Here is a 13,273-nt window from a genome sequence, read left to right as displayed (position 1 = left end):
TACAGTCCTTATTAAAAAGAGCAAAAGGAGGAAGCTTTTTAAAAAAAAGTCCCATGGAAACCTAACAGACCAATATTTTATTGCTGTCTTATGAGTTAGGCTATAGCCTATTAAAATTCATGCCTAGATACCAGTGTTCGAAACTCTCATTGTTCTAGGTGCATTTTGCAGCAGGGAATTTCATTAGTGTGAGCAGTTTCTGAGCTCTGAGTGCACTAGTACGCCTAAGATTTTGGATTAAAACTGCAGAGTGGAAGGAAAGGAGGAGCTTTTTCTGCCTCTCCACTTCCAGCTACTCTCTGAAGACTGGAGAAGAGACCCTCTGAAGATATTAGGGGGATGGGCAGCGAAAGGACCAGACCATGTGAAAAATGAACATAACATTTTAGCTGCAGTTCATTCATTTTCAGCTTTGTATTCTTGCTATAAAAGTTTGCCTAGACATTCTGTTGTTGTGCCCATAGCTTAGGTTTGAGGTGCCATTTAGCTCCTAGCTTTCATATCTCAGTTTCTAATACTGCTTGATACATTAATAGTAGTTTTTGAAACATGACTATTCACTTTTGCAACATAAAACAAATGGCCGAACTTCATTTTTGAAACAACCATTTTTTACACTATTCACATTCAAATATCATTGTTATTTATCCTTAAATGTTGGCTTTTTTTCTTAGCAAAGTTGTGATTATTAGCCCATTTGAATTGAGAATAACTCGTGTCACTAAATTTAAAACTGGTAGAGAATAATGCAATCTTAATACAGATGAATTTTACATTTCTCAACTGCTATGCTTCAACATAGCTCCAATTTGTATCCCAGAGTCAGCTTATACTTGTCATAATTATTTGTTGGTGAATGAACTCAAACTAAAGTACCATGAAGACCAAATTACCTCTTTTCCTTAACAGAGAAAGAACAGTTACTACTTCCTAAAGTCCTCCCAGGAAGACTTGAAGCCTAACATACTTTCACATCCTGCATGTGATATCTTGGGGGAAAGCAAGAAATCCAGACTTCACTAACCCCACAATGACTAGCTCATTCATTCCTAATTGTGAGAAACTGGATACGTGAAACCTGTTTTCTGGGCCTCTCCATGGAAGTAAACCATGGAAGTTGGAGACTGCCTTCCTGAACCACTAGGGTTAGGGTATGCTATAAAATAGAGACTACAGCTGGTGCAGAGCATTCTTGTTTGGCTCCTGAGGGAATGGGCTGTCAGATTTTGGTGCTGCTTCTTCCTGTTTTTATTCTTGGGTGCAGGCATCAAGAAATCCCTCTGGCCCTTAGGTTAAAAAAGGGAGAAATATCCATTGTTCTTCATGATAAACTTAACTCACTGACAATTACCATTCACTTTTCCTTCTGATTTGGACTCTGGGTTAGGCGAGTAAAATGGTGTTGACTTAGGCATGTGTTGCAGAGTCCTTGAGCAGTACAATGTTATTATTATAATTAATTATTAAATTTGTATACCAGCCTTCATCCATAGACCTCAGGGTGGTTCACAGCATTAAAATTTCAAGATAAAAAACACAAAATACACAATTAAAACAAAAACAAATACCTCCCCTCCCACTCTCACAACACATTTAAAAGAGTATCAGGTGTTAATCAGCCAAAAGGTTGGCTGAAGAGGAACGTTTTTGCCTAGAACTTAAAAGGTTTATAATGAAGGCCTCCCTCAGGCATCCTGTCTGCTCTTCAGGCCATGTCCCTTCATATTTGGTAAGGCCAACAAAGCTGTTACCTCAGCCTCTGTGTTTTCAGAGGGCCTAAAATCCATATGGGTGCTACACAAGTATTTTGGAATGGCTCTTACAGTGCCTTTGCAGGGACAAATGCAAGCACACCTTGTTGCAGCTTCTCTGGATTATTTCTATGTGTGTTCTACAGCTGTGATCCTTTCATCTTGTCCATCGAACTGTGCATGTACTTGCTATTAGGACAAGAGACAGAAGTACTGTACATCCATAAGGTGCTTGGGGGGGAAGTTCAGTTCACTCTAGCTTTTGCAGCCAGGGACTTTCAGAACATGCTGCACTGGTTTACTGGCTCCCATCTCTTGTTTAGTGGAGGTTTTCTGACAAGAATTGTTCCTTCGCAGACTGAAGAAAAGTTGTAGGTGTCAGTTGATGCCGATAGCCTAAACTCAGCATTTAGCAGGAGATTATTTAGGAAAATATTTAATAGTGCAGAATCAATATTTGGGAATTGTTGTAAAATGTAGTCAAGTGCAGAATGGTTGCATTAAATTATATTTTATCCCCATTGTCAGGTTTTTTTTGTTCTGCTCTGGTTACCACTTGAAATAATTCCAAAGCAACAGAAACTATTTTTATGTAGTTTCTGTGCCAATTTTTCACCAAAATTGTTTCTCATTTTGTTTTATGGTCCGTAAGTATACACATGGGCATTTATATTGATAGTTATGCAGTGTAACCAATCTGTTCTATCTTCAGTATACACCCAATGTCTATTGAAGTCATCTGTTGCAGTCACTCAAGATTGTATTAGACAAAGTAGTTCTGTGATAGAAGTTCTCCCACTACTTTTCTCCCCCTCCCCAGATCTGCTCTGGCTCAGGGAACCCCCATAACATGTCTAGGGGATGCATATGGAGGGGAATGTGAGGGGCAGTTCCACTGTGCAGCCAGAAATCAAACTAATGGGACTACTTTGTTGATACCACCTCAGGACTTAAGTTTGTTCTGTGATGTGCTGTTTCTATAGCACTTCTTAATGTGCAAGTATATTAATAGTGATGTATCTTTTTCAGGAGAAAGTTTAGGCCATTTCCAGATTGACAGCAGCAGTGGTGAGTTAAGGACCACTGAAGCTCTTTTGTACAATTGGCGTTCAAGCTACCAAATGGCAATCTCTGCAGCTGATCAGGGAGTCCCTCCTCTTCAAGGACAAGTAGTCATCACTGTGGAGGTATTGATTTGAAACAGACATTGTTTTCTTGAAGTATCTGGAGCACAAACCAGTTAGAACATGCCTGGAGCACCCTCTCCCCCACAATCCATATATTTCTCTGCTGAGCCAATACCCTGGAAAGGGAAAATGTTTCACTCAATTTTAAATATAGGAACTGCAAATGTTGTGCCAAACATTTCTGCCTCATTAAGGGGAAGCCATCAGCGAAAGTGAGAAAGGCAATACACTTTTAAAAAAAGAGAAATTAGTGGGAAACTTGCAAACACTCTGAAACACACACACGCACATGCACACACACGCGTGTGTGTCTTGGTTGCAAACTTAGTTGCACTTGGGTCCCATTGAAAGCAATGTGAAATAAATTTCATTGTAAACAATTACAGCTTGTGACCTAATTATGAATAATTTAGGCAGGATCCAACTCTCTGTCTTTATCAGATTGTTCCTTTGCCTGACACTGTTGGCCTGATCAGAGACTTTTTAAAGAGAACTTACTGTCCTCTGAACCAAACCCTGGGAACCTCCTGAGATTGCTTTTCTGAATACACTCACTTATCATCACTGTTGTTGGTTTGTGGCATTATGACCAAACAAAAGTGACAAATTGGAATTGTGCAAATGCAGGCAGTGTTGAGCATGATTTAACCTGGTGCATTTCAAAGCACAGTTGCTATTCTGTCAGGGGATATACTTACTGATTAGCTTCAGTAAAGGAGACTTGCTGGCCCCTGTGTAGAAAGACCATACCTTATGAAGTTTGAATAAATACCTTTAAGGTTTTTAGTAGGAACACTGTAATACACACACACACACACACACACACACACACACACACACTGTGTTGAGATAACATTTGTGGTTTGCACAGTGAGTATTGTGCAAGTTATGCACAAGATTGCATAGTATTAAGGAGATTTGCACCTTTTGTAGTTTGCCACTTTTAATTTGTTTTTTAAATGGTGCAGCCTCCTTTTCCCAATATTCCTTCCTCAATTATGGGCCTTCATCAAGACCTCTGTTGCCAGATAAATATAAGATTCATAGCACATTGCCAAAAAGAAGGTAACTTTAGTTAGTTTTAAAGAATCCTCTAGTAGTTTTTCCTGATTATGCGACTGTTGGGTTACGATTCTTGGAAGTGCTTGAGACTGTTAGAAAGATTTGCACCAAAGCAATTCCTGCTGTGATTTGATAACCTTTCTGCAAAATCAATTGATAGATTAAACCATTTATCGTGTTTTGTGTGGGCTGTATTCTTACAAGCACAGGAACTCTTTCGGCTATTAGGGAATGATAAATTTGTGGCTGAGGAATGGGCGTCGAGAAGAAGCCTCTTCTAAGTGTAAACACTTGTGCTGCTTGTTGAATTCCTAAGGTATATTAGCATTAGCTGAAGTACATGCACTCAGGCTGTGAATAATGAATGTCCTAGAAAAAGTAAAGTATATTTTCAATAAATAAGAGCAGTATTAGTGCTGTTTGCTTGTTTCACTTTTCAAACTTTGTTCTTTTGTTTCAGGTGATCCCACTTCCCCAAGGGAGATCTGTTCCCTCCTCAAACATCAGACATTTTGTTCTACCAGAAAATTTTAGGCCTGCGCAAATGCTGGGCTCTCTGAAATTGCCTCATCAGCACCCATATTCCAACAGAAAACAGCATTTTAGCATATTTGAAGAAGATTCTGATGCTCCATTTGAAATCAACAGTGCTACTGGGGATCTGTTTCTTTCCAAGGAACTTGATTATGAAACAGTATCTCACTACTTCCTTAGAGTTGTTGTGAATGAATACCCGAATAGTTCTCCACAGAATACTACTTTTTTCCTCAGTATTGATGTCAAAGATGAAAACGACCACTCACCATCTTTCCAGGATGACTTCGTTGTAATTAGGATAGAGGAGAATGTGCCCGTTGGCACCTTGGTGTACACGTTTAATGCAAAAGATGGAGATGGAAGTTTTTTAAACAGCAACCTTCAGTATTCTATACACGGGAATGACTTCACTGAAAATCCATTTCTCATTCACCCCTCTTATGGTAGCTTAATCACAGCAGTTCCTCTTGACCGAGAGATGACTCCATTTGTTGTCCTGACAGTATCGGCAACAGATCAGGCTGCAAACATGACTGATCGCAGGCAGAGTTCATTGACAGCAAAAGTCATCATTTTAGATGTCAACGATAACCACCCTAGCTTCGTTTCATCTCCCCTTTCCTACGTTAGGGAAGACGCAGAGGCAGGCTCATTAGTGCATCACATACTTGCACGAGATCTAGACCAAGGAAGGAATGGACAAGTCACCTACCATCTTCTCTCGAATAACGAAGGCCATCCATTTGTAATAGATAAAACTGCAGGTAAGGGTAAAAAGGGCTAAGTTAGCCCCATAGAACTCGCACTGGGGGTTCTTTCCATCTCCTTTTTAAAAATTGAACTCTTGAAAGCAACTTTTTGATTGAACATAGAGCAAAAGTGTTGTGGAAACTTGTAAACATTCACTAGCTTCCACAGAATTTAACATACTGTATTTTTTTGCTCCATGACTCACTTTTTCTCTCCTAAAAAGTAAGGGGAAATGTGTGTGGGTCTTATGGAGTGAATGCAGGCTGCGCAGCTATCCCAGAAGCCAGAACAGCAAGAGGGATTGCTGGTTTCACTGCGCCGTGATCCCTCTTGCTGTTCTGGCTTCTGAGATTCAGAATATTTTTTTTTTCTTGTTTTCCTCCTCCAAAAACTAGTTGCGTCTTGTGGTCTTATAGAGCGAAAAATATGGTATATTAAAGGACTGTAGAAATGCATGGTCCAGTTGAGTGTCAGTCTCAGCCCCAGTGACAAAGTGTCAAGGAAAGAAGCAAACAGGCAAGTTAAGCACCTCTGTAAGGGAAAAGGCACATACTTGTAATTTATTTAGCAGCACTTGGCCCACAATGCAGAATCGGAAGCAATGGTTTGAAGCACATTTGCAAACTATGCTTTGAGCTCTGATTTGTGCAAACAAAAAGCAGGTTACAAATGGAGAAGGTCAGCAGGGATATGGGAGCTATCTAGTGTATCGCACAGGGTGTGTGAAAATAAGGCATAGGTGTTTGTTCCCTTGAGGCCAGCTTTTCCAGCTGACCTGGAGAAGTTGAGGCACAAAGTCTTATGTAATATCTCTTCTGCTGCAGTGGAGAATGAGTGGCTCAAGGAAGGGGGGTGTCATTTTGATGAAAATGGAAATGATCCCTTAAAGGGGACTTTTTCCTTGTGGATATAGCAGGCAAAGGCAAATCTTCTTTATGGTAATATTTTCTCTGTACTTTAGCAACTCAGACCTTGGTTTGGCATCTGAACTATAGTTTGCACAAACCATCGATTTGACATGAGAGCTGAACTGAGCCATAGCAAAGCTTTACTGAAACACCAACTGCACTGGGAGAAATTTTATATCCTTACGACAATTTTCCCTCTTACAACAGGACTGCTAACTACTGCCTTTGCTTTGGATCATGAACACCAAGAATATTACAACCTGACCATTGTGGCCCTTGATAATGGTACCCCAGCTCTGTCTGCAACTCAGAGTCTGACAATAATTGTTGTCGATGTGAATGACGAAGTTCCAGTGTTTACCAGATCTCTATATGAATCTTTCATCTGTGAAAATGAAGATCCAGGAGCAGTTGTCATTAAAGTTGAAGCCATAGATAAAGATTCAGGTAGTTTGCTTTCTACAAAAATAAAAATAAAAATGACAAATTCACATTATTTTGACATCAACCTTTGAATCTGAAACAATGCCAACAATCCTGTGCTTTGATATATGCGCTCACAAGCTCCTAAGTTGAAGATTGATTCCCCCCATTTATTGTCTGCCGTGATCAGCAGTAGTTCTCAAGGATCTCAGGTTTTTCTTATCACCTGCTGTCTGATTCTTTTTTAACTAGTGATGCAAATAATCAAAGATTGAGCCTTCTGCATGCAAAATATGCTTTCCATTTTGCTATAGCCCATCCTTTAGGGACTGTAGTTGTTAAACTACAGGCCAGGCATTTGTGGAAAGGAGTAAATGAAGAAGAGTGGGATGATCTGGAGGACAGTTTTGTCTTTTATCCACCAGTAGCCAAGCTTTATTGGGATGCGGGTGGCGCTTTGGGTTAAACCACAGAGCCTAGGACTTGCCGATCAGAAGGTCAGCGGTACAAATCCCCGCGACGGGGTGAGCTCCCGTTGTTCGGTCCCTGCTCCTGCCAACCTAGCAGTTCAAAAGCACGTCAAAGTGCAAGTAGATAAATAGGTACCACTCTGGTGGGAAGGTAAATGGCGTTTCCGTGTGCTGTTCTGGTTCGCCAGAAGCGGCTTAGTCATGCTGGCCACATGGCCCGGAAGCTGTACGCTGGTTCCCTTGGCTAATAAAACGAGATGAGCGCTGCAACCCCAGAGTCAGTCACGACTGGACCTAATGGTCAGGGGTCCCTTTACCTTTACCTACCCAAGCTTTGGATGGATTGAATGCCTCCAGCACTTGAGTACTAGTGAGCCACACTAAATTTCCAAGCATAACTGGGTATTTAGTGTTTTGAGGAGCACTCTTCTTGGCCATTTATTTTTTTCTATCTCAAAAGCATTTTTTTTTTAAAAAAGTGACACATTTAATAGAAATTGGAAACATGCATTAATATCATTTGGCCAGAGTGGGGCACTGTAATCCCAGCATCTGTTTTTTTCTCCATTATATCTGAAAAGAGATTGTGACCTACAGGAGCAAACCTTTTCTAAACATAAAAAGTAACAGCACAAACACTTCCTTTGCATTTTAATGTTCCCCAAATACTAACGTTAGAAGTAACAGGAGAGCTTCAGCTCCTGTGGAATTTTCCCTAGGCAAAAATACTTCCAAAATTCTAGGGTACAGGATCGGTTGCATCTGTTAATGTTCCATGGATTTTAGTGAGATTTAAGTTTACCTAGCTGGGCATGCAATGACAGTGACGGCAGAGCATCCACTGCTCTTGTAAAGAAGCTTGAGTGACAGAGGACTTGATAGGCTATAGGTGTTCATAATTCCTGAGTAAATCAAGCCAAAGAGGAAGGTATTTGCCTCTCTGCTCCTCTCCTGCCCGGTAAGCTTCATGTCTAATATTACCGTTTCTGCTGAAGAATGCTTTTGTAATTTCCCCCACAGAAGCATGCACCTGAAAACATTATATTGGAATTAGCGGTCCATGAAAATGTTTGTGTGGTGATGCTATTACAAGAATCCAGGAAGGACCTAGGAACTTGCTCTTGGGGTTGCATGAAATAGCACTACCCATGAAGAGTTCCTAAGTCATGTTTTTCATATGTATGCTTGCAGAGATAACAGAAAAATTTGCACCACAACTTTATACATAGACTTGGATCGTAAGTTATGTACAAGTAAACTTAAAGTGGAACAGCTACCTGGTGGACCTGTGTGGTTCCAGATCATCAGATTGCATTGTTTTTAATGTTGCTGTTAACTACAGCAGTATAAGCAAGACTACTTAAAAGATGGAGGCTTGAGTACAAAGAGATGCATTTTCTGGTGGTTTCATCAGGGCAAGATTTTGGACAGGTCTCCAGGGTCTCACTTAAAAGAATAGACAGGTTCCAGACACAGCATTGCTGAGTGAGGCAATTGAAATTAACTTCCAAAGAGGAACCCCTACCATACCAATAAGCTGCATTGAATCCAGAATCTAAAATGGCCTAATTGTGCCATTTTGTACTTTGCAAGAGGTGGGGTTTCTCAGTATCTCCCTTGGAAAACCTCCTCCAACCCAGTGTAGCATTCAGCAAGCTGGTCCCCAAACTGAATCTGTCTGTCTGTATCTGTAATACAGACAAATATTTAACTTTTACCTAGCTGCAAGTCGTATACAATAACCTGAGATGCATACTTGTTATCCTCTCTGCAAAATGTAGGATTAAATCCATTATACTTAATAGCACCAGTTATTTTGCTGTATAACACGTTATGAAAATGGTGCCATGCTTTCCTCGGGAGAGCACTGAAACCACAAGAAATATGGGAACAATTTATTCTGAAGCAATAAAGGATGCGAATGGGAAACAGAGTTCCCACTACAGAAGGCATACAGCTATAGCAAGAAGCAAACAGCTGCTAAAGTTCATAAACAACATTTTCTCCCACAGCACTGAGGAGAGTGGTATTGATTTTGCATGGTAACGAAGGATTACAGAACGCCATATAAACTATAGTTGCAGCTACCCCATTATTAAGTAAGGTGCACGAATAACAATCAAGAAGGCGGGGTTCTCAAGTAGCGAAACACACCTCCTTTAGGTGGCTGGGCATTTGCTGGATGATGACAAGGGCATTCTAGATCAGAGTTATCAGTCTTTTCATGCTGAGGTCCATGTGTAGGGTGAAAGACTGAATCTGTAGTGGAATTGAGGGGGCAAGATTAAATGAGGGGAGAACCACCTTGAGCTCCTTGGAGCAATCAATAAATGCAATCAGTCAGTTAAACAAACACGTTCTAAACGCAGCATAAGGGGTCTCTATAGTATAGTGTATTTTAAAATGGGGTTTTAGAGTTTTTAGGGTTTTTTGAATGTTTTATGTAGTTTTTATGTAGTTTTATGTAGTTTTTATGTAGTTTTATGTAGTTTTTCAATTTCATTGTTCTGCATGGGACAATGACAGTAAAGATATCGTATATCGTATAACAAACAAACAAACAAACAAACAAACAAACGGTATGTTTGGCTTGTGGTTCTTATTGTAGTTGCCAACAGCATGTGTTCCATAGCCAATTTTCAGTTGGTTTCACCACAAAGTAGTTAAAAATATCACTTCGTAATGTGATAAGAATAGTGTATTTAAACTACCCTATTTTTAGTATGAGGTTGTTTGTTTTATTAAGGCTACATCTGCTGCTTGTGGGCAATGCAGAAATACAGGGGCTATGTGTCCATAACGACTTGGAAAACTGTTGTATACAGAGTTGGTCGCCTAGCCCAATATTGGCCGCCTAGCCCAATATGGCTTCTCTGAGTGGCTGCAGCTGAATTTAGGCAGAGATCATTCACCTCCTTATCTACCTGATGCTTTTTAAATAGAGGTCCTGGGAATTCATGCAAAACATGTGCTCTATTTCAGAGCTACAATTTCCCTCCATTAAGAGATAAACGAGACTTGTATGAATTCCCTCTTACTTTCTTAAATTGGTTAGGGCATACACATAAATGTTCTCCTTACTGGGTACTTCTGACTTACTGAGATTTGTTGATTACTAGATCTTGTACACCAGAAACCCTGTGTTGTTTACAGTATTCTGGTTTGTATTGCATAAAACTACAACATTGGCTCTGCCTGATTAGGTAGGGGTTTCTTAGATGGTCACCTGGGGAGCTACATGGCAAGCACCTTCTAATATTTGGAGAATTAGGAATGATGTCTAATTCAGTATAACTTGGCAAGAAAAAACTCGCACTAGACTCACACAAGTCCTTGGTGCGTGCCAGCAAGAGTTCTCCAGATTTTTTTAAATAGGTTTATGTTTGTCTTTCAGTTCATTGCTAAAGGTGTGCTGAGCTTTTTTGTTTTATACAAGGGATTCTATACAAGTAATAATGAATTCAGTTACCTTTGTACCAAAATATTTCCATAGGAAAATAGCTAGTAAGCCAGTACCTGGACTGTTAATACTGAGGTTTGATACACTTAGATGTTTTATTGATTTTCCCATTGTATTTTAAGGAATCAATTCTCTACTCCAGTATGAAATTTTACCAGGTCCTGGATATGAAACTTTTCAAATAAACCCAGATACTGGAGAGATTACAACAGTCACCTCGCTTGACAGGGAGGCTCAAGATAAATTCACTATTAAAGGTAAGAATCTACTTCAGTTTAATGGGTTTTGCACAAAAATTGCAAGTAAATCAGTGGGTTTTTTTAAAAAAAACACCCTGAAATTTTAATAGAAGTTGTTACTTATTGTCTCTTCGCCAGGGCAACAAATTTAATGAAACAAAAGCAGTGCAATGTGTTCAGAAGCATAAAGTTGTGTTGTGTCTTAGGAGGAACAGCATGCAAAGTTTGTTGTTCTCACGTTGTTGGCAGGCAGTCTACTGTACCTTGCTTTTGTATACTAGCTTTCAAATTTGCTTTTCTATTTAGTGCTGGTTCAAGACAGTGGAACTCCCATTTTATCCAGTACAGCGACAATAATCTTCAGAGTACTGGATGAAAATGACCATGCTCCCAAGTTCATCCTTCCAGTTTCTGAGATCCAAATTATGGAGAACCAAGAGCCCTCAACAGTATCAACTGTGTTGGCTGTAGACAAGGATGCTGGTGGTAATGGGACTGTGCAATATCACATCATTGGTAGGCTGAATTGCTTTATACTCTGAATATTAAAAATGTTGCAGTGTAATATTTTCTGATATCTTTAGAGGTTTTAATTTATTTTATTATTTAATTCCCCCCCCCCACACACATGGTATTTATCTTGCAATGGCATGGTTAAACAAAATGGGAAATAGGCCTGCAATGAGGAGGGGTGGTGCTCTTCTTGTCTGCATAAGGAAAAATAACTATAAGGGTCCCTAGTAGCCAAAGCATAAAAAGTAACAACCCAGAATATAAGAAACAATAGATATAGATATTACAACACTAAATATCTTTGCTTCCCATAGGTAAACTTTTGGTAGAGAAGCAAGTCAAAATAACTCCTTTTGGTTAACAATTTTTGTAGGTTCCGTTGTGTAACTGAAGTTGGCAAAAGAGTACCTTGCTCAGGAGCAATAGATCTTGCAAGTTTGATTTCCTGCTTGGCAGGGGGTTGGATTCGATGGCCCTAGTGGTCTCTTCCAACTCTATGATTCTATGATTCTATGATTTGAGGAGGACAGAGGGGAAGAGAATCCATTTGACGGAACAGTTGCTATGTAAATTCAGGTGGTGCTTCGGATCTACTACTGTGACCTGATTTAAATGAAATGCAGGTCTCAGGAAAGCATACCTGGGGCCCATAGTTGCAAAAATTTTACTATCTTGATTGGTGGTTTTTTTTTAAAGTGGTCCTTTAAAGAGAATGTTCAACCAATGTGTTCTTTTTCTTTAATGTTTGCTCCATTTTAAAGGTGGAAATGTTAGAGGATACTTTGCATTACACAAAACGTCAGGAGACCTCTTCACCACTTGCAGCTTAGACAGAGAAACTGACAGTAACTTTACCCTGGTTATTGAGTGTTTCGACTTGGGCAGTCCACCAAAAAGCTCGGTGACCCAACTGCATATCAAAGTCCTGGATGAAAATGACAACAGTCCCTTGTTTGCAAGAAACCAGTATCAAATGTCAGTGAGAGAAGATATCGGAGAACGGTCAGCAGTTCTTGAACTTTTTGCAGCAGATGCAGACGAGGGTCCAAATGGTGAGGTCACATACTCTCTCACAGAGGACATCCTTGGAGCCTTCACCATTGACAGGATTACTGGTGTGATATTTACTACCAAACTGCTGGACCGGGAATTAAAATCTCAGTATGTATTTAAGGCTTTGGCAACAGACTCTGGCATCCTCGGCCCAAGAAGCACAAGCGTTACTGTAATTGTGCATATTGAGGATCTCAATGACAATAGTCCCCTTTTCCTACAGAATCCTGTCATTGTTCATGTATCTTCTCACACACCTATAAATCAGACATTGGCTACTGTGAGAGCCAGCGATGTTGACCTAGGACTAAATGGAGTTGTGAATTTTAGGTTCCTGAAACCACAAACCATGTTTCAGATGGGCCCAAGCACGGGAGAAATTTTTCTTCGAGAACCTGTACCTCATGAAGGCCTCGTTTCACACCTCCTGATAGTGGCTTCTGATCAAGGAGTCCCAGCTAGAACAGCGACTGCACTTTTGGCCATCTATTCGGAAGCACAGGCAGAGATTATTTCGTTCAGCCGTACTGAGTATGAAACAGCAGTTCCTGAAAATAGTGAAATAGGTGGGTATCTAGTCATGATCTTTGTTTTTTTTTCTACAGCCAAAAATGTGTCATTGTGGGGGTTTGTGTAAGGGACATGAAGAACCTCTTACAGCAAATGCAGTCATGAGTTAATTGTTGGTATATGAATAAGAATTTTATGTTCTTGAGGACTGAGTCTGAATGGAATCATGCCTGAGTTGTTGCTCAGGTATCTTATCTTATTTTTCTGTTCTGTGTGTGTGTACTGTGCAGTCTAGATGAAGAAAGGTGTCACATCAGACACAGACTCCAATTTTAAGTACTGAGCATGGTGGGAGTTGTGTTCACACAAACCAGGTTAGAAATAAATTAGGTTGCATAACTGCCTGAGAT

General features: G+C 40.0%; 1 protein-coding gene across 1 annotated transcript in view; it reads left to right on the top strand.

Annotated features, from left to right (window-relative positions):
- DCHS2 (dachsous cadherin-related 2) overlaps positions 1–13,273 on the top strand; it is a 100,376-nt gene that overhangs the window by 67,891 nt on the left and 19,212 nt on the right. Inside the window, exons 8-13 of the mRNA XM_082237529.1 lie at positions 2,781–2,938; positions 4,461–5,301; positions 6,403–6,642; positions 10,671–10,805; positions 11,094–11,303; positions 12,062–12,919. Coding sequence (XP_082093655.1) covers positions 2,781–2,938; positions 4,461–5,301; positions 6,403–6,642; positions 10,671–10,805; positions 11,094–11,303; positions 12,062–12,919 — 2,442 coding nt within the window. The remainder of the gene's footprint in view (positions 1–2,780; positions 2,939–4,460; positions 5,302–6,402; positions 6,643–10,670; positions 10,806–11,093; positions 11,304–12,061; positions 12,920–13,273) is intronic.

This window comes from Podarcis vaucheri (genome assembly GCF_965113315.1).
Source record: "Podarcis vaucheri genome assembly, chromosome: 9".
NCBI lineage: Eukaryota > Metazoa > Chordata > Lepidosauria > Squamata > Lacertidae > Podarcis > Podarcis vaucheri.
This window is presented reverse-complemented; position numbering and strand designations above follow the sequence as displayed.